This window comes from Scomber japonicus, chromosome 24 (assembly GCF_027409825.1).
Source record: "Scomber japonicus isolate fScoJap1 chromosome 24, fScoJap1.pri, whole genome shotgun sequence".
NCBI classification, from domain to species: Eukaryota; Metazoa; Chordata; class Actinopteri; order Scombriformes; family Scombridae; genus Scomber; species Scomber japonicus.
In genome coordinates, this window is record NC_070601.1 from 3,869,408 (window position 1) to 3,891,779 (window position 22,372).

At 35.8% G+C, this 22,372-nt stretch overlaps 1 protein-coding gene across 3 annotated transcripts in view; it reads right to left on the minus strand.

Moving 5' to 3' along the window:
• Positions 1 to 22,372, minus strand: part of LOC128354448 (CD48 antigen-like) — a 56,097-nt gene that overhangs the window by 767 nt on the left and 32,958 nt on the right. For 2 of the 3 annotated variants that reach the window (XM_053314692.1, XM_053314690.1), the window contains exons 1-7: positions 3,457 to 3,643; positions 2,379 to 2,528; positions 1,939 to 2,064; positions 1,692 to 1,846; positions 936 to 1,023; positions 564 to 650; positions 70 to 109 (exon numbers count right to left, since the gene is read on the minus strand). In XM_053314692.1, the coding sequence (XP_053170667.1) occupies positions 108 to 109; positions 564 to 650; positions 936 to 1,023; positions 1,692 to 1,846; positions 1,939 to 2,064; positions 2,379 to 2,528; positions 3,457 to 3,502 (654 nt within the window). In that variant the 5' untranslated portion in view covers positions 3,503 to 3,643 and the 3' untranslated portion in view covers positions 70 to 107. Of the gene's footprint in view, positions 1 to 69; positions 110 to 563; positions 651 to 935; positions 1,024 to 1,691; positions 1,847 to 1,938; positions 2,065 to 2,378; positions 2,529 to 3,456; positions 3,644 to 22,372 lie in introns of those variants that run through there. The other variant, XM_053314691.1, reaches the window with a different exon arrangement.

Here is a 22,372-nt window from a genome sequence, read left to right on the forward strand (position 1 = left end):
TTATACCTCCTCATGCTTTGAATCGTTATGCTAAGCTAAGCTAACTGGCTGCTTACGGACCATGTTTACCTTATTAATATGAGAGTAGTATATCAGTCTTCCTATCTCTCTGTAAAAAAACAAACAAAAAAAGCAAATTTCCAAATTGAAATTAAACATAGAGACTTTCAGCACAGACCAGCTCCACCGAAGATGCAATAATAATAATAATAATAATAATAATCGTAATTTATCTACAAGCTAGCATACAGTTCAACATCTTGGAAGAATAATATTTCCGAGTGTGCAAACAAATTACAGGTGTCAGAAAGAATATCACTGCATGTGTGTAAGAAATATAAACTCAAACTTCCTGTCAACATGATAATACATAAGCAAGAAATACATTATTATTGTTGGTAAAATCACACTCCTGAAATAACCTGATAATGTTTGATGCTCGACTAGATTAACAGTCACATTTACAGAAATATTAATAAACCACACCTAAAGAAAAATTCAAGTCAGAGATTTGATTTATATTAGACTACCAAAATATTTAGTTCAACACAATAAATTCTTACATTTAGTTTTGTATTTGTATCCTAGGAATCCTAAGATGCCCACAGCCAGAATCACTGCTACTAAGATGTAGATCCATGTCTTACTACCTACAAAAACACAAATGAATAAAACATTAAAACATCAAATAGTTAATAAGGACACTGTATTGTATTTTAATATCTTTAGCTGATATTTGATAATGCACTCTGAGGAGCCCCAATACACAAAAATAATGAACTCAAAGCTCATCATTTAGTCATTTAATGTCTGTTAGAACATGTTTTGTAACTCCTATGAGGACATTGAGTACATTGTCATGTTTAGGAAAAACATTAAGATGCATTAATACATTAAATGTGTTACAGCAGATATTTGTTGGTGTGATAACTCACTTGGTAGGAAGGGATTGAAGATTTCATCACTTCTGTGGGAGCTGACTGGGTTTTCAACTATACAGCTGAACCACTCCTCCTTATCCTCCTAGAAAGGAGAAAAAATAATAGATTTTTTGAGGAGTTCACTTTGTCTTTTTACAGTATGTCCAATATGTAATCCACTATTGTACTACAGAGGACAGAGACAATAACTCAAACAACATGCAGCTTTGTGGTTTCAGCTTCCATAACAACAATACAAAGCCTGAAAAAATCTTCGTAATAAATGACAAACTGAACATCATATGCATTCACTTAATTCAGATTAGTAAGACCACAAGAAATGTTATACAATTGAGAATAACAGGAATGGCAAACAGACACAAACTTTCTGCCTACGTCCAAAAAGATGCAGGTATTTCACAATTTTACAGCTGTTTGTGAGACTTTTGCTCTGAGGACCAGCGTAGCTGTTAAAGACTTTGATATGAGACTGTGTTAATTGCAGATAACTGCCACATCTTGTGCATAAAGGACCAAAAGTGTCACAGCAATGGTATTAATTTATATCCAACTGTAAAATAAATACAGGAATTAATCATTTAATGTCATGCTTTATTACCATTTCCATGACAACTTTGGAAATAGTTGAAGGTTTAAACTTATATCTTTGAATGTTTTGTGAAACTATATTGTCTCATATTGCCACTTTTTTATGACAAAGTGTAGTCTGTCAGTGATGAGACACACAAACATCATCATCATGTGTTATACCTTTGTTATTCTTTGCCGGGAGGTTGAAGTCCACCTCCTGTAATCCGCCTTCCACCAGTAGGTGACTGGTCCAGCATCTGTGAGTTTGGCTTCACAGTTGAAGGTACAGGTCGTAGTGTCACATTTTACAGAGATGGAGGGTTTAGGGACAGGAGCTGATAGAAAATGAAACAAAAGGACACCTCCTTTGAATTTCAGGTTGTTTTTATCAATTAAACCAAACTTCATACACATTTCCTCCACTTACAGATGACCAGGAGTTTAGTCTGGCTGGTAAGGTTGGTATTGATTGTTGCTGTGTAGATGCCGTCGTCGCCTTTAGTCAGTGTTTCAATCGTCATCTCTCCAGTTCCAGTGTCCAACAAAGCACGACCTGTAAAAATGTACAAAGTTTATTTTCTAAACAGAGATTTTTTAGTCCTCTTACAGTATGTTGTCAGGTAGAGCCACTTATTTGGGCAGTCGGAGAAATATACACTTAAAAACACTAAAAATGTTTGTAGAACAGCTGATAAGAGAAGATCAACCTATTCAATACTGAAAAGAATCCCTTAGAATAAAATTAATTTACAACTGAAAATATTTAAACAACCCTAATTTAAACCAATATCTCAACTTAAATGTAAAAAAAACTTTCAATCTTTCATTTCTGGCTACCAAACACCTTGATTTAGATTGAATTTGTACCTTGGAAATTTCCGTGGGATGAACCTTTTCCAGTACCGTGCCACTCCATGGCCACAACAGATCCATGTTTCCACGTTATGTCTGTGATGTGAACCCCCACATGGTCTGGTGTGAGAACAGCTACACCATGTAATTTCCCGTAGTGTGGTTCTTATGCAAAATAAAATAAAAACAAATTAATGCAAATTTCACTGTTTAAAGGTGAGATGAAATGAAGTTTTAACCCTTTATGATCACATCCCCAGTCATATTGTGCACCTATTTAACAACTTTTCTTTTTATTATATTCACTATAGCAAGTTACACAATGGCTAAATAAAAGTATATATACATAACATTATAAATAGACTTGTGTATGAATTAATGAATTTAATACATAGATGAATATGCAAATGTGAAATACACATAAATGAATAAACAAGTTGTTGCTGTGGCGGTTCCCAACCTGTAGGGTGCAGACCTTAAACCTTAATGTTGTGCTGTTGTGTTTGTTATAATTTTCTCTGGCCTCATATTTGCTTTTCAGTTTAATATTGTATAATTGTATCTCTCTGAACCTCTAACACTTCTATAAATGAAACCATCTGAAAAGAAAAAAACCTCCTGACTGTTGTTTTAAGACAATAGAAATGTGAACTCATTTTTTTAACATGTGCTTACAACTACATTAGCTTACTGTTTGTAATGAAATGTTTTTACATGTTTAAATACACATTTTCTTAATGCAAAACAATAAATATAAAGTGACCAAGCACCTTGAGTTTCTAACACTAACTCTAGTCAAATTTTAGGGGACAAATATCACTTTAAAACCTATTTTGACCCCTTAACACATCACTATTCCTTACACCGAATTTACAAAACTGTTCACAGCCAACTATTCACAGTTAAAGTCTTCAAATGTGTCCTGTCATTGTTAATAGCCTCTAAATATGGGCATGTTACAACGGAAAATAGACTATCTGATCTAATTTAAGGGTGTGACTACACAAATCTTGTTGAAAAAAGAAAAACAACACAAAACATGCACAGAAATAAACCATATTAACAAAAATAGTTAAAATGATCCAAAACTTACTGCTGGCTCTCACTGCAGTCCAAAACAGAAGGTATAACAGCCACATTTTCCTGTTCTGATTTAGTCTCCAATAGATGTAAGATACGTAAATTCACGGCGATTCTGACGATAATTTAAAATATTTGGAGTTTACAGAGATTTAGTAATGTATTCAGAGAGCGAGAAGGTAGGAAAGGGTGCTGCTGTCAGCCTCTGCTCAGAGTAAAGAGAGAAATAAGTGCGTAGGGTTAAAGCAGGGTCTTATCTGATTCTTGTTACCAGTGCAGGATTCTGATATGAGCAACATGGGCAGCTGTCCAGGGGGTGGCACAGGGTGTAAACACGCCACCTCAATGATATAACGGCACAGTGTGGATCAATTAACATTTGTTGCTCTAGTTTATGAACTAGCAGTTTCCGACCTGCTGAGAAGATCTCACAGTCAGCAGTAAGAGATGGGGAGAGGGGCAGGAGTTTGTTGATCTCAGGTCTCTCCACAGAGAGCCTGAGGTAGGAGGAGCAGGGGGATGTAGTGCCTAATGTGGTATGGTGGCCTAAGGATGAAAAAATTAAAATCAGTCACATTAAAAATAAATAAAACACAATTTATAAGTGTGTTGATCTATTTGTATATTTGTGTGATATAGGATTTGTGCAATATGTTATAATGCATGATCATTTGATTCTTTTTTATTTCGGCTATATTTATATAATTGTGAATTGTCAATGAAGTTTCTATTTTGCATACTTAATTTTTGATATCTGTGATGGTTATGATTGCAATCATTATGGCATTTATGGTTGTAATTTATATAAAAATGTATAAATTACAATTACACTACCCTTCAAAGTGCAACATCTGCTGCCTGAGGTTTTGCTTCATGACTATCTGTTTTTCCTACTCCTTCTGAAATGACACTTTCATTAAAGAGTTTATCTTCAGGGTGCATGTAGTCTGACTGCTTTTGATAATAAACCAGCAAAGGGTGCCAATATAACCTGACGTGACCTCACTTGGTCAAGCCTCTGACAGAGTGGGGTTCCCCTCTGCTTTTCTCTGAGTGTTACATTTTTAGGCTGATTAAGAATAATCAAATGGGGCGTAGTAAGGGAAATTACACATTTTACATATAAAATCAAGTTTAAATTTCTTTATTTATATGATAAAGATTGTACAATAAAGGCATTCAAATGATAAAAAAATTAAAAAATATATTTGTTTATATTGGCTCAACGTGTGTAACACAAGGCGAATGTGTTGCATAGAGGAAGGGAAAGCTAATTCAACTTGTCCATAGAAATTATCTTTTAATTTTAACATTATTCAACATTAATCCTTGATCACAAAACCAGGTTATACATTAATGTTGACTATACTCAAATCTTTAGCCATGTAATCTTAAAAAAATGAGAAACCCTGAGCAGGAAGATATCAAAAATACAGTACAAGACAAACCATTAAAAACAATTCAATTAGCAACATTTACAAGCAATTAATCTCATATAAAACAATATCGAACAAAATATACACTCACCAAGCACTTATTAAGTTGACCTGTTCAACTGCTTGTTATCGCAAATATCAAATATCTAATGAACCAACCACATGGCAGGAACTCAATGCATTTAGGTATGTAGACATGGTCAAGACAACCTGCTGAAATTCAAACTGTGCATAAGAATGGGGAAAAAAATGTGATTTAAGTGACTTTAAACATGGCATGGTTGGTGGTGCCAGATGGGCTGGTCTTTCACAACCTGTTGATCTACAACCAACTCAAAACAACTACAGCCATCTCTTGGGTTTACAGAGAATGGAAAGAGAGATATCCACTGAGTGACAGTTCTCTGGGCGAAAAAGCCTTGTTGATGCCAGAAGTCAGAGGAGAATGGCTAGATAGACTGCTTTGAGATAATAGAAAGGAAACAGTAACTCAAATTTACAAGCCTGGGTGAATATACGTCTGTAAGTATTAATTCACTGTCTCATTAATGTTTATTGATGGTGCCTGTTTCAAAAAGGAAAAGAAAAGAGAATCAGAAAACTAAACAAGACTTTGCCTTCAAACCAAAATCAGTCTCCTCCTGGTCCTTTTTTCCCACCTTCTGATGTTAACTGTCTGCCAAGCTTTGCAAGGGTGGCTTTACGCACAGTGAGGGCAGAACAGTGTTATACATTCAGGGGGCACCATCTTACGTCTGACCTTGCGTGTATTGTCGTCCTCCAGGTTGGTTTGGATCCTCTCTGTGGAAAATAATAAAATAGAATTGAATTTTCCATGTGATGTTTCTGGAGTCTTTTTAAAGAAGTTACAGTATATTATAGCTAAGATTATGTATTAGTTATCATAAGGTAGCCTGGCTCTGTCTGAAGATAAAATCTGTTTACTTCAACCTCTAAAACTAATTAAACTGTTATAAATCATTTATTTAATCTGTACATAAACCAAGGTGTAAAACCAACCAGTTGTGGTTTTAGGGGAGTTATGTTAGGCTTCTTCCTGCTTTAAGTCTTTATGCTAAGATAAGCTAAGCTAACTGGGTACTTGCTGAACATATTTATCCAACTAATGTGAGTGTAGTGTATCAGTGTTCTTATCTAATTCTTGATAAAAAAAACAAAAACAAAAAACAAATAAACTTATTTCCAAAAATGTAAATTATATTAAGTGTAACAGAGTCTTTTAGTCAGTGTGAACCAGGTCCACTGAAGATGCAAAAAAGGGACATTTCTCTATAAGCTAGCATACAGTTCAACATCTTGGAAGAATAACATTTCCAGTAATAAATTAATAATTCATTAATATTTTGTTGAGTTTAAATGGAGCAGTTCTTTCAAGGAAATTCATCTGAGCATCAACAACTACTTTAAACTCACAACCACTAACTAAACTCTAACAGTCTATTTTACTAACAGATATTTCAAGACAACTTAAAGAAATTCAACTTTGCAATTTTTCACAATATTTAAAAGATAACTCAACCATCAAAGTCCAGTTCGTAGGGGTGTCCATTCACTGTGAAGGGCATTTTGTCCTGGGGTCTTTCCTGGTACCACCTCTCGATATCATCGCTGGTTACTGAGCATTCATTTGGAGGGTCAGTCTATGGAAAAAAGTCCATTCAAATCATAATATTGCCGAAACATATTTATTATTCAGAAACAAATAAAGTGTCTCAGTTAAATATAAACTCCACTCTGTAGCAAACTTACCGTTTTTCTGAAATCCCACCATCCTTTACTCAATCTCACATACTGCCATTGTGGTCTGAAGCCTGTGTTGTTCATTACAAGAAAAAGAAAACATGTCAGTTGGCTGATTTGCACCAAGCTTCTTTCTTCCTGCTTTTCACTTCTGGCAGATTACATGAATACAAAGACATGTCTTCAGGTCTAATGACAAACCACTACTGACACCTTGTGGCAAAAAGTCTAAACACTCCGAATCATCACATCCCCCTTTCTTTGAGGCAAATACTGCAAAAGTGTACAGACAAATTATAGGTGTCAGAAACTATTTCTTAGGGGCCATCCACACGGAGACGCCTTTTGGTTTAAATGACATTTATCATTTATCTAGCCTTAATAAACTTAGCAGGAGTTAACTAGCAAAAACATAAACCAGGAATAAGTGTGTAAGAAATATTGCGTTAAACTTCCTGTCTCTCATCAATACTCCTGAAAGGACCTGATTATGTATGATGCATAACTTGATTAACATTATCAGTCAAATTTACAGAAATATTACTACTCCACAGCTGAAGACATATAAGGAATGTAAATTCAAGTCAAAGATTTGATTTATATCAGAATATTTTGTTAATCAAAATAAATATGTTCTTACTTTTTCTGTACCACCCGAAATAGACAGCAATGATTAACCCAGCCAGAGAAATTGGTATTATGAGGTAGATCAGCTTCCATGTGTTATCCGCTACAAAAAAAACAAAGAATACAAAAATGTAAACTGTATTTATAATGTACTCTGAATTGAAAAATAATGAACTCAAAGCTCATCATTTAGTCATTTAATGTCTGTTTGAACATGTTTTGTAACTCCTATGAGGATATTGAGTACATTGTCATGTTTAGGAAAAACATTAAGATGCATTAATACATTAAATGTGTTACAGCAGATATTTGTTGGTGTGATAACTCACTTATGAAGGGGTTGAGGACTTTTTCACTGCTGTGGGAGCTGACTGGGTTTTCAAGTGTACAGCTGAACCATTCCTCCTTATCCTCCTAGAAAGGAGAAAAACAATATTACAGTTTTTCTCTATTGCCAAAACACAAAACCCAGTACTCTAAACCAAATGACCAGTTGCCTAAACACATTTAGTAAAACTACCCCCCTTTTGCCACAACCACAAACACAATTCACCTGTAGACACTGTTCACAAAACCCATCCCCTTTTCCTCAAAACTCTAAACACATTTTGCCGTGCTAAAACACATTTTGCATATAACTCTGCTCCAATATGCATTGTGAAGCTCATGTGATGCAAAATGCTACCCACAATCAGCAAAACTTGAACACAATGAACATACCTGGTGTCAATCAGTAAACACAATGACTCATAATTGAAAACACCTATTGCAAATGATGTGACCACACCTATATAAGTCAGTGCAGTTTGCTGAAGGTTCAAAAACAAAAATGGATGATCAAGACAGAAGAAGAGGAGTTCGTGTCAGAGGAGGGAGAGGAGTTCGTGTCAGAGGAGGGAGAGGAGTTCGTGTCAGAGGAGGCAGAGGAGTTCGTGTCAGAGGAGGCAGAGGAGTTCGTGTCAGAGGAGGGAGAGGAGTTCGTGTCAGAGGAGGCAGAGGAGCTCGTGTCCGAGGAGGGAGAGGAGCAGGTCAAGGAGGGAGAGGAGCAGGCCGAGGAGAGAGAGGAGCAGGCCGAGGAGGGAGAGGAGCAGGTCAAGGAGGGAGAGGAGCGGGCCGAGGAGTGGGCCAAAGAGGGCGAGAAGCAGTCCAAAGAGGAGCAGGCCAAGGAGGGAGAGGAGAAGGAGGGCAAGCAAGACAACGCATTTTCATTACAGATGAAATGAGAGCAACAGTCATTGACCACGTCATTGTCCACGGCATGACATGACTCATTTTTGCATTGAGTTGTGATATTACTGCATTTTCTGCATTATGTAACTATTCCCATGAAATGCACAAATCTATAGTAAATGCCCAAAATATATTTGAGAATAAATAAGGGTTGCTCAAATGCATCCTGGCAGTTGTGAAACTGTAAAAAGAACAGTCTCACACTGTGAAAATTGTGTTTTCAATTTTTTTGGTAATGTGGTTAATGATGCTCAGTAGTGTTTACATTTTTGCAGGCCTTGAGTGGTATTTTGGTGTCAGAGTTTGCTTTTGAGCATATGAGCATCTGTTTTGGTGTGATGGGTTGGTTTTGAAAAGAAACTGTGAGGTTTAGTGTACGTAGCTATAGAAAAGTGTTTTGTGTTTAGAGTTTTGTGAAAAGTGGGGGCAGTATCGTGAAATGTGTTTAAGCAATAGAGAAAAACTGTAAGTTGAAAGTTCATTTGTTCAACTGCCACATCTTGTGCATAAAGGACCAAAAGCGGCAGAGAAATGGTAATGTGAAAAAATATCTTGTTTTGTCAAACTATGGGAGCTCATAAAATATTACATTATCTAAAACACCCAAACTTATATCCCAGTGCAGCTCTTATGGTCATTTTTATTCTCTGCAGGTTTGTTCCTGTTGCTATTCAGTTTATTGATTTATTCTCCATTTAGCAGGGACAATGCACAATCCATCTATTGCACCAGATATAGTTAAAGCTAATTTAATAAATAACTGTCTAAATAAACTAAACAGCACAGCCTGGATTCTGTCTCAGCTGGTCACCAACTGATGTCTGAATATGTGAATCAGTTTAAAGACTAGATTCTGGTTTATTGTTGCAACAGGATTTATCTGTTAGTGATGAGACTCACAAACATTATCATGTGTATACCTTTGTTATTTTGAGCTCCTTGGTTGAAGGCCACCTCTTTTCACCTGCTGTCCACCAGTAGGTAACTGGTTCAGCATCTGTGGTGCTGCCATCACAGATGAAGACACAGTAGGTCTTCTCAGTATCATACAATACAGAGATGGTGGGTTTAGGGACAGGAGCTGATAGAAAATGAAACAAAAAGACACTTTCTTTGAATTTTAGGTCATTTTGAAAAAATAAGCTAAACTTCATATACATTTCCTCCACTTACAGATAACCAGGAGTTCAGTCTGGTTGTAGACTTTGTCGTTGATCTCTGGTGTGTAGATGCCACTGTCGTCTCGAGTCAGTCCTGTGATCGTCATCTCTCCAGTTGAAATGTTCAGTGAACCACGATCTGTAAAAATCCACAAGTTTATCTCCTAGCTAGAGCCACTCTGGAGTAAAATGTGTAAAATCTTTGATTTCTGTCTAAAAAACACCTTGATTTAGATTAGATTTATACCTTTGAATTGTCGGTAGGATAAAGGTTCGCCTCCATTCCGATGCCATACCATGGCGATATTAGGTCCATGATTCCACACTAAGTTGTTGATGGGATTCACCACAGAGTCTGGTGTGAGAACAGCTTTGTCACCTCTTTTCCTGTAGAGTGGTTCTGCAAAATAAAATAAATACAGGTGAATGCAAATTTGTAATTACTGATCCCCCCCACCCCCTTTTAATCAAGTGCTCAAGTTTCAGTAAAAAGCTAAATAGAAGTACAAAGAACATTATATTTTCTCTAAAATGTAGTGGAGCATAAAGTTGAATAAAATACTCAAAAAAGAAGCAGTAACACTTTCCTTAAAGCCCACCAGTCTAGCATTTACAGCAGTGCATTTATAAAGCATTCCTCACGTTTCAGATAAATAATAAAATTTAGTTAAAATAGCTAATTTCCACCACTGGTTCTAGTCTATTTCCAATTATAGGGGACAATTTGCAAATATCCCTTTAAAACCTCTTTGCAAAAGGATTTATGACCCTTCATCACGACATCTTAACAGCAAACTCCGTTATGACAGGCCCTATTTAAAAAATAGTTATCGCTGTGAACAGGTGGTAAACAGAAACTCGACTATCTAACCTGATAGTGTGACACAAAGCATCCATAGAAATATTATGGATTATGTAATAATTTGTTCGGATTAAAAACTGTTTAAATGATTTAAAACATACCTGCACTGGCAGCCACTGCGACCAAACACAGAAAGTGAAACCACATCTTTCTGTTCTCAGTTTGGCTTCAATAGGAGTAACAAAGTACATTCACGGATCTGTTTATATTTAAAATTAGTTCACGTATATGTAGAGAGATTTATAACTAGCCTATATCCAGAAAGTGGAAAAAGTACGACAAGTTGCCGCTGACTGTCACAGCTGGGTGAGGAGGGTGGAGTGAGATGGCAGAACAATCAAGGAAATGCAACACTCAGGGTATATAACTGTGATGTATGTGCCTACATGATGCCCCGCTGCCATTTTATTCAGCAAAAAAAAAAAAGAAGAAGAAAAAAAGGAAAAAAACCGGTCCCATCAGATACGTGGTAGCGTCTCTGCGCGTGTGCAAACTACGTGTGCTTGGAAAATCTTCAAACCTCTTTCTGTACACAAATGTTTTTAAAGTTTATCTGAAGTTAATATGAAGCTTCAGATCATACCTGCAGTGACTTGACTGAAACACGGCAGAATAAAGCAGATTATTCCTCGTCTATGCAGCAGATGTGACTGTTCATTAGTAAACTACCAGATCTTGTTAATTACTACTAGCCTACTTTAAGGAAGATTCTTCAAACTACATGAGTGATATTAATGTGGTGGAGAAGTAGAATTACTATTAAGTTCAGGTTTTATAAAAATGTACATGACAAAAGTAAATGAATAGGAAGTGTAGAGGATTCAAATTTTGCTTTTTTTGATGTAGCCTATAAAACTAAGATTATCAACAAGGGCAGTTTTTAGGTTACCTGCAAACACCTGTTGGGTTACTAAAGTCTGAATGTCCTTTCTTGAACCACATTTCTCCACAAACTCTCTGAACTGGGAGGTGAAACCGGGTCCAGCTGTGTCCCATCCTGCTAATGAGCTTGAATTTGTAGTGTGCACATATTCTCACTTTTATGGTAAATGCATGGAAAAGGAGATTCATCAACTTTATTCTGACAGATGGAGTCCGGATGAATCTCTTACCTGTAGAGAGGCTGTGACATCTTTATTCTACCTAATACACACCAAAAGCTATATTTGACATCTGTGGCATATACAGAAAACATATATTGAAATGAGATGAACTGGCTTATATTCACATGAAGCATAAATCATGTTATATTTTCCACCTATAAGTTAAAACAGACCACTAAATTAAAGTACTTTATATTTTAATTGTAATATAGTTCAACATCAACCTTTCACCACAAAGCTCAAAGCATCTACTGTTCTCATAGTAAAATATACTTTAAGTAACACTTGTGATTAAACCTTAACAAACATATTCAAATATAAATTCAACATAACATATAAACAGTTACCATATAAAAACATTCATTAACTCAAAAATCTTCAGTGTCACATGTAGTAAAAATGTGATAATCTACTGACATACTGATTTTTGATTTTATCACACATATCAAAGTTTTACTATGATTACACTGCAGACTAACTGTGCTGTTTACCAGTCACTGAGCATTAGTAACAATACTGTAAGAGGAAGTGGAATAAATAAAAGGAAAACAGTTTACTACACCTTGATTAAGAATAATAAAAAGGGAGGGTTGAGGAAAATTACACATACTACACATGTAATCAAGTTTAAACGTCTTTATTGATATGATGAAGATGATACATTTAATTTACATTGTATAAAACTTAATCTATGCACCACCTCCTTCAAACAATGTCCAGAAGAAACATTAAAGCTTGAATTTAAATCTTACTTTAGTCAATCATAACATTAAACTCTTCTCCAAGCAGTGACCTCTGTTTACTGTGCTCAAATCACAAAAACAAGATAAATAAAAGTAATAATAAAGGCATTTAAATGATAATAAAATAAAATATTTGTTTATATTGGCTCAACGTGTCTAACACAAGGCAAAAGTATTGCATAGAATTTATCTTCACATTATTCAACATTAACCCTTGATCACAAAGCCAGGTTATACTTTAATGTCGAGTACACTCAAATCTTTAGCCATGTCTTCAAAAATAAAAAACCCTGGGCAGGAATATATAAAAAATACAGTACAATAATAAACAATTAAAAACAATTCAATTAGCAACATTTACAAACAACTAATCACATATAAAACAATATCGAACAAAATATACACTCACCAAGCACTCTATTAGGTTGACCTGTTCAGCTGCTTGTTATCGCAAATATCTAATGAACCAACCACATGGCAGCAACTCAATTAATTTACGTATGTAGACATGGTTAAGATAACCTGCTGAAGTTTGAACTGACAAAAAATATGATTTAAGTGACTTTGAATGTGACATGGTTGCTGGTGCCAGACCGGCTGGTCTTTCACAACCTGTTGATCTACAACCAACTCAACCAAGGTCTGCAGAACACCATCTCTGAAAGCACAACATGTCCAACCTTGAAGCAGATGGGCCACAGCAGCAGAAAACCACACCAGAGGCCTGTACTACGAAGCTGGATTAACCTATCCAGGATCTCTCTCCGTTACCTGGGTTGACTTAACCAGATCTTCGCAGTCCGGGATAAGCGGTACTAGAAGCTGGTTATCAACTCGGTAAATCAACCCAGGGTTTTCCAATCTGGATCTCTGCGCGTTCACATAAAGGGGAGGTGTTTGCAGCGTCTGACCAATCACAAACATGCAGAAACCCTGCAGAGCAGCCTACTTTACCATGGAGGAGCAGACAATTATTCTTCAACAATATGAAGAATTCAAACACATCATCCAGGCCAAAAGCAACTCTGTTGCTGCAGCAAAAGCCAGGAAGCAATGCTGGCAGAAAATAGCTGAGTCTGTTAATGTGTAAATTCACGAGATCATACAATATTAATTTATCAGACAATATAAACGGACAGCACTCTGATCACACAATGCCACTTTATCACGGCACAGACGTTTGGGGCAGAGCGCTTCCTCAGTGCCCTTCCTTTCATAAGAGACATTAAGTTAGTTTAATATTCAACATTCAAAATACAAACCTATTATCCGCTTCAACCATTTGAGTGAATGATGTCAAACCAACTGTATAACATACAGAATAATATCCCTCATGTGCCTCAATGATTATTTTTTAAATATATATTTTGGCCAATTAAAAAATTGCATCTATCCCTAAAAGCTCATTCTCTCCTAAGCGCTCCTCTCGCGATCCGCGCACCAATGTTGACAGCCAGGATCTTTTAAGAATGGGCAGGTCATTTTCTAAGAGAACTGATTGGTCAGGAGGTGGTGCTTTTGTACTCATTGATCTCTTATCCAGAACATAACCTGCTCCGGAGCAGGTTAGCCGTTCAGCATAAGTTACCATGGTGATTTACCCCGGTAAGAAGTGAACCAGCTTCGTAGTACGGAAAACCCAGAGTTAACCCTGAAGTTACCTCGATAAGAGAAAATCCAGCTTCGTAGTACAGGCCTCAGGTAACACTCCTGTCAGCTAAGAACAAGAAACCGAGGCTACAATTCGCACAAGCTCACCGACACCGAACAACAGAAGATTGGAAAAAACGCTGCCTGGTGTGATGAATCTCGATTTCTGCAGCGACATTCAGATGGTCGCATCAGAACAGTAAAGCATGGATCCATCCTCTTGTATCAATAGTTCAGGCTGGTGGTGGTTGTATAATGGTGTGGGGGAGATTTTCTTGGCACAGTTTGGGCCCCTTTGTACCAATTGAGCATTGTTTAAATGCCACAGCCTCCCTGAGTATTGTTGCAGACCATGTCTATCCCTTTATTACCAACAGTGTACCCATCTACTGATGGCTACTTCCAGCAAGGTAACACGTAGCGATGAGTTCACTGTACTCAAATGGCCCTCACAGTCACCAGATCTCAATCCAATAGAGCACTTTTGGGATGTGGCGGAATGGGAGATTAACATCAACCGACAAATCTGCAGATACTGTGTGATGCTGTGATGTCAATATGGACCAAAATCTCGGAGGAATGTTTCCAGCACCTTGTTGAATCTATGCCATGAATTAAGGCAATGCTGAAAGCAAAAGAGGGTCCAACCCTGTACTAGCAAGGTGTACCTAATAAAGTGGCCGATGAGTGTACATTAGTAACACTTCTCATGATGCCTAGACATCCAGACTTCATTGATACAATGTTCTTAAACTATCTATCCTTCTCAATTTAAAAATACAGTTAAAGCAACACTTATGTAATTAGATCAAACCTTTAGAAACATAACATTTCTATTATCCTGGTAACATGAGTTTAGTTGAGTGACATTCGAGGATCGAGGTAAAACTCCAACTATGTATTGTGCAGTTTGCCACAAGTTTGAGAGCAAGGGCAGATAAAACAGGGATGTGTTTCAAAGGCACATCAATTTTCCAAAAACCATTCCTGGAGTCCCAAAAACAAAAGACAGGATTTTGCTTGTGTGGCAGCTAATAAGGCTGCAGACAACCCCTCCCCATTCTGATGGTGGCTGGTTGTTTCACATTAATTCTGTTTTTGGGCATGCTACAACAAGCCATGTGCGGCTCTCATTTCTAGTTGACAAGCCCGGGTGAATATACGTCTGCTAATTCACTGTCTCATTAATGTTTATTGATGGTACCTGTTCCAGAGTTCAATTGCATTTTCACTCTGTGGTAGAAATCTCATGTTTGCTGCTAATCAGCTCTGGTCATGTAGCTTATTCTGTTAGCCTTTAGCATTAGGCTTCAGTTTATTGTTTGTGATGCTGGCTTGTAGGCAGCTAAATTCATGTTGGTGTCAATTCATGTCTTTAAAAAGCATTGTTAAAAAGTTACAGTTACAGTGGTAAACATTATTAAGTACACATTGTAACATTCATTCTATGTGTATTTCATATCCTTGTAGTTCTACAAAAAATAAAAAAAGGAAAGAAAAGAGAATCAGAAAACTAAACAAGACTTTGCCTTCAAACCAAAATCAGTCTCCTCCTGGTCCTTTTTTCCCACCTGCTGATGTTAACTGTCTGCCTAGCTTTGCAAGGGTGGCTTTACGCACAGTGAGGGCAGAACACTGCTTTATATTCAGGGGGCACCATCACACGTCTGACCTTGCATGCATTGTCGTCCTCCAGGTTGGTTTGGATCATCTCTGTGGAAATTAATAAAATAGAATCGAATTTTCCATGTGATGTTTCTGGAGTCTTTTTAAAGAAGTTACAGTATATTATAGCTAAGAGATTATGTATTAGTTATCATAAGGTAGCCTGGCACTGTCTGAAGATAAAATATGTACATAAACCAAGGTGTAAAAGCAACAAGTTGTGGTTTTAGGGGAGTTATGTTAGGCTTCTTCCTGCTTTAAGTCTTTATGCTAAGATAAGCTAAGTGAACTGGGTACTTGCTGAACATATTTATCTTCTATCTAACTCTTGGTAAAAAAACAAATAAACTTATTTCCAAAAATGTAAATTATATTAAGTGTAACATAGTATTTTAGTCAGTGTGAACCAGGTCCACTGAAGATGCAAAAAAGGGACATTTCTCTATAAGCTAGCAGCTTATATAAGCTACAGTTCAAAATCTTGGAAGAATAACTTTTCCAGTAATAAATAAATAACTCATGAATATTTTGTTGGGTTTAAATGGAGCAGTTCTTTCAGGGAAATTCATCTGAGCATCAACAACTACTTTAAACTCACCACAACTAAACTAAACTCTGACAGTCTATTTTACCAACAGTAATATTTTCAAGAAAACTTAAAGAAATTCAACTTTTCAATTTTTCACAATATTTAAAAGATAACTCAACTGTCAAAGTCCAGTTCGTATGGGTCTCCTTTCACTGTGAAGGGCATTTTGTCCTGGGGTCTTTCCTGGAACCACTTCTCAATGTCATCGCTGGTTACTGAGCATATATTTGGAGGGTCAGTCTGTGGAAAATAGTCCATTCAAATCATAATATCGCTGAAATATATTTATTGTTTGGATACAAATAAAGTTTCTCAGTTAAATATAAACTCCACTCTGCAGCAAACTTACCGTTTTTCTAAAATTCCACCATCCTTTACTCAATCTCACAAACTGCCATTGTGGTTTGAAGCCTGTGTTGTTCATTACAAGAAAAAGAAAACATGTCAGTTGTCTGATTTGCACCAAGCTTCTTATGTTCTGCTTTTTACTTCTCTGGCAGATTACATGAATACAAAGACATGTCTTCAGGTCTAATGACAAACCACTACTGACACCTTGTGGTAAGAAGTGTAAACACTCCTAATGATCACATCCATCTTTCTTTGAGGCAAATACTTTAAAAGTGTACAAACAAATTATAGGTGTCAGGAACTATTTCTTAGTAAAGAATATGACTAACACATTTATCTAGCCTTAATAAAGTTAGCAGAAGTTAACCAGCAAAAACTTCCTGTCTCTCATCAATACTCCTGAAAGGACCTGATTATGTATGATGCATAACTTGATTAACATTATCAATCAAATTTACAGAAATATTACAACACCGCGGCTGAAGAAATATAAGGAATGTAAATTGATTTATATCAGAATATTTAGTTAATCAAAATAAATAATATTTTCTTACTTTTTCTGTACTTGTGTCTGAAATAGACAGCAATTATTAACCCAGCCAGAGAAATTGGTATTATGAGGTAGATCAGCTTCCATGTGTTATCCGCTACAAAAAACAAAGAATACAAAATGTAAACTTTATTTATAATGTACTCTGAATTGAAAAACAATAAACTCAAAGCTCATCATTTAGTCATTTATGTCTGTTAGAACATGTTGTGTAACTCCTATGAGGACATTGAGGACATTGTCATGTTTAGGAAAAACATTAAGATGCATTAATACATTAAATGTGTTACAGCAGATATTTGTTGGTGTGATAACTCACTTATTAAGGGATTGAAGACTTTTTCACTGCTGCTGGAGCTGACTGGGTTTTTAAGTTCACAGCTGAACCACCGCTCCTTATTCTCCTAGAAAGTAGAAAAACAATATTAACTGAAAGCTCATAAACCAAACATACAGAGTTAATTTTTATGGTGCCTTTGTTTTTTACAGTATGTCCAGATTAACAACAGTACTGTGGCTACTTAGTCAGTCAGCCATAAGCTTTTTAATAAATATGTAATCCACTATTTAGCTTGACAGTAAGATTGAATTATCTGGTATAAATTATAGTACACTAGACTCTGTGTGGATTTCAGATTCAGTTTTCTATTGACATATCAAACAGTTATAATGTATTTTAGTAAGTGTACAGCACTTTGGTCAACTGAGGTTGTTTTTAAATGTGCTTTACAAATAAATATTGACTTGACTTTTGAGTTACAGAAAAGAACACAAATAACATGGGGGGGGGGGGGGGGGGGTTCGGATTTATAATGAGACTCTTTTTATGTATGCATTTATATTATATTGTAATTGTAATTGGTTGTAGCTGTTGCCTGGGTAACAGCTAATATAACTGCACAATGCAGAGACAATGACTCAAATGTGTTTATATACATTTTAATTTCAGAAATAAACTAAACTGCACAGTCTGGATTGTTTGTTAATGTTGCTGAATATTTAATTACAATTGTTCATTTACCAGGAACATGACAATATTACATAAAATAAACTTTTCTCACTAGAAATGTCACAGAAAATGTTTTAAAAGCCTAAATTATCTCAACATATTGCATTTCCAGCTATTTTGTTTACTTTACTGCCAACATACATAAAATGTAGGTATTTCACAATTTTACAGCTGTTATTGTGAATGTGTATGTTATGCACTGAGGACCAAAATACTGGGTTTTTAATTAATAGTGAACTGGAATATATTGTGCATAAAGGACCAAAAGGGTCAAATTAGTGATATAATTAAAGCTCAACTGTCTAAATAAACTAAACAGCTCAGTCTGGATTCTGCCTCAGCTGGTCACCACCTGATGTCTGAATATGTGAATCAATTTAAAGACTAGATTCTGGTTTATTGTTGCAACAGGATTTATCTGTTAGTGATGAGACTCACAAACATCATTATCATGTGTATACCTTTGTTATTTTGAGCTGCTTGATTGAATTCCACCTCTTTTCACCTGCTGTCCACCAGTAGGTGACTGGTTCAGCTCCTGTGGTGCTGCCATTACAGGTGTAGACACAGTAGGTCATCTCAGGGTCACACAATACATAGAGGACGGGTTCAGGGACAGGAGCTGATAGAAAATGAAACAAATGACATTTCCTTTGAATTTAAGGCTGTTTTAATAAATGAAACCAAACTTCAAACACATTTCCTCCACTTACAGATAACCAGGAGTTTAGTCTTGCTGGTGATTTTATTGTTGATCTCTGCTGTGTAAATGCCGCTGTCGTCTCGAGTCAGTCCTGTGATCGTCATCTCTCCAGTTGAATTGTCCAGTGAACCACGAGCTGTAAAAAATAAACAAGTTTATCTTCTAAATGAGGATTTATAGTCATATTACAGTATGTTGTCAGCTTGTTGGCCACTTAAGGAGGGCAGCTGGAGAAATATGCACTTTAAACACTAAACATGTTTGTAGAACAGCTGATTTAGATACAGTAAAACTTGATTTCCCACTGAAAAATCAAGTGAATTTTAACCCCAGTACCATTAGTTTACCCACTGATAATTATGTAACTAAGTTATTTAAATAGCTTTTACAGGGATAATTAATTAATCTAAACACATGAAAGTGATTGTATTTTACATTACACCTTTAAAAGGGCCTTAATGTTTTCATAAAAGGGGAAAATTCTGAGTTAGCATTATTTGTATTTGTCAAATATAATGGATTATACTCCTTAAATAATAGATCCTTGCAGAAAACACATGTAAAACCCCTGAATTGTAATTCAATCCATTATTTTAGCCAGAACCGGTCTTGCCTATATGCAGATATTGGCAGGCTGTAGGGCACCTTGCTTCCAAAAAGACCACGCCCACCACTAAGTCCGCACCTAGGTTACAAAGCGTGCCAGAATTTTGCTTAGGACCCCAGGGAGGCCAGGACGGGCACTGATTTTAGCTACAATCCACCCATTCAATAATGTAAAAATAATTTACAACTGTAAGTATTTAGACCCCTAATTTTAACTAAAATTTCTCTTTGATCTCTGTCTACCAAACACCTTGATTTAGATTAAATGTGTACCTTTGAATTGTCCGAAGAATAAAGGCTCGCCTCCATACCGATACCACATGGCTTCATCATTACCATACATCCATCTTATGTCGTTGATGTAATTCTTCACAGAGCCTGGTGAGAGAACAACTTTGTCACCTATTTTCTTGTAGAGTGGTTCTTCTGCAAAGTAAAATAAAAACAAGTTAATAAAAATTTCTGTTTAAAGTTGAGATTAAATAAAAAATGCTTTTTTAACCCTTTTGGGTCACATCCACAGTCATACAGAGCATCTTTTCAATAAAATATTAATAATAATAATAATAATAATAATAATAATAATAATAATAATAATAATTTTCTTTAGTATTATCAGTATATTAGCTGCAACAAGTTACACAATGGATAAACAATTATAAATAGACAAATGTGTGAATGACTTAATGAGTTAATAAATAAATCAAATATATAGGCCTTAATGAATAAACAAGCTGTTGTGCGGGTTCCCAACCTGTAGAGGTCAGACCTTCAAAGGGAAAGAAAAGAAATAAGAAATAAACCTTAATGTTGTGCTGTTGTGTTTGTTATAATTTTCTCTGTCCTCATATTGCTTTTCAGTTTAATGTTGTATAATTTTATCTCTCTGGACTTCTAACACTTATATAAATGAAACCATCTGAAAAGAAAAACCTCCTGACTGTTTTCAGACAGACTAGAAATGTGAACTCATCTTTTTAACATGTGTTCACCACTACATTACGGTGTTATGAAATGTTTTAAATGTTTAAATACATATTTTATTAATGTAAAATAGGAGAACATAAAGTGACCATCTTTGATAATGCACTCTGAGGAGCCCCAATAGAGAAAAATAATGAACTCAAAGCTCATCATTTAGTCATTTAATGTCTGTTAGCACATGTTTTGTAGCTCCTATGAGGACATTGAGGACATTGTCATGTTTAGGAAAAACATTAAGATGCATTAATATATTAAATGTGTTACAGCAGATATTTGTTGGTGTGATAACTCACTTATGAAGGGGTTGAAGACTTTTTTACTGCTGCTGGAGCTGACTGGGTTTTCAAGTGTACAGCTGAACCACCACTCCTTATTCTCCTAGAAAGGAGAAAAACAATATTAGCTAAAAGCTCATAAACCAAACATATAGAGTTAATTTTTATGGTGCCTTTGTTTTTTACAGTATGTCCAGATTAACAACAGTAGTGTGGCTACTTAGTCAGTCATCAGCTTTTTAATGTTTATGTAATCCACTATTTAGCTTGACAGTAAGATTGAATTATCTGGTATAAATTATAGTACACTAGACTCTGTGGATTTCAGATTCAGTTTTCTATTGACATATCAAACAGTTATAATGTATTTTAATAAGTGTACAGCACTTTGGTCAACTGAGGTTGTTTTTAAATGTGCTTTACAAATAAATATTGACTTGACTTTTGAGTTACAGAAAAGAACATAAATAACATGGGGGGGGGGGGTTCGGATTTATAATGAGACTCTTTTTATGTATGCATTTATATTGTATTGTAATTGGTTGTAGCTGTTGCCTGGGTAACAGCTAATATAACTGCACAATGCAGAGACAATGACTCAAATGTGTTTATATACATTTTAATTTCAGAAATAAACTAAACTGCACAGTCTGGATTGTTTGTTAATGTTGCTGAATATTTAATTACAATTGTTCATTTACCAGGAACATGACAATATTACATAAAATAAACTTTTCTCACTAGAAATGTCACAGAAAATGTTTTAAAAGCCTAAATTATCTCAACATATTGCATTTCCAGCTATTTTGTTTACTTTACTGCCAACATACATGAAATGTAGGTATTTCACAATTTTACAGCTGTTATTGTGAATGTGTATGTTATGCACTGAGGACCAAAATACTGGGTTTTTAATTAATAGTGAACTGGAATATATTGTGCATAAAGGACCAAAAGGGTCAAATTAGTGATATAGTTAAAGCTAAACTGTCTAAATAAACTAAACAGCTCAGTCTGGATTCTGCCTCAGCTGGTCACCAACTGATGTCTGAATATGTGAATCAATTTAAAGACTAGATTCTGGTTTATTGTTGCAACAGGATTTATCTGTTAGTGATGAGACTCACAAACATCATTATCATGTGTATACCTTTGTTATTATGAGCCCCCTGGTTGAAGGCCACCTTTTTCCATCTGCTGTCCACCAGTAGGTGACTGGCTCAGCTCCTGTGGTGCTGCCGATACAGGTGAAGACACAGTAGGTCTTCTCAGGATGGCACCATACAGAGATGGAGGGTTTAGGGACAGGAGCTGATAGAAAATGAAACAAAAAGACATTTCCTTTGAATGTAAGGTTGTTTTAATAAATTAAATCAAACTTCAAACACATTTCCTCCACTTACAGATAACATGGACTTGAGTCTTGCTGGTTTCTTTGCCGTTGATCTCTGCTGTGTAGTTGCCGCTGTCGTCTCGAGTCAGTCCTGTGATCGTCATCACTCCAGTTGAAATGTCCAGTGAACCACGAGCTGTAAAAATAAACAAGTTTATCTTCTAAATGAGGATTTATAGTCTTCTAACAGTATGTTGTCAGCTTGTTGGTCACTTAAGGAGGGCAGCTGGAG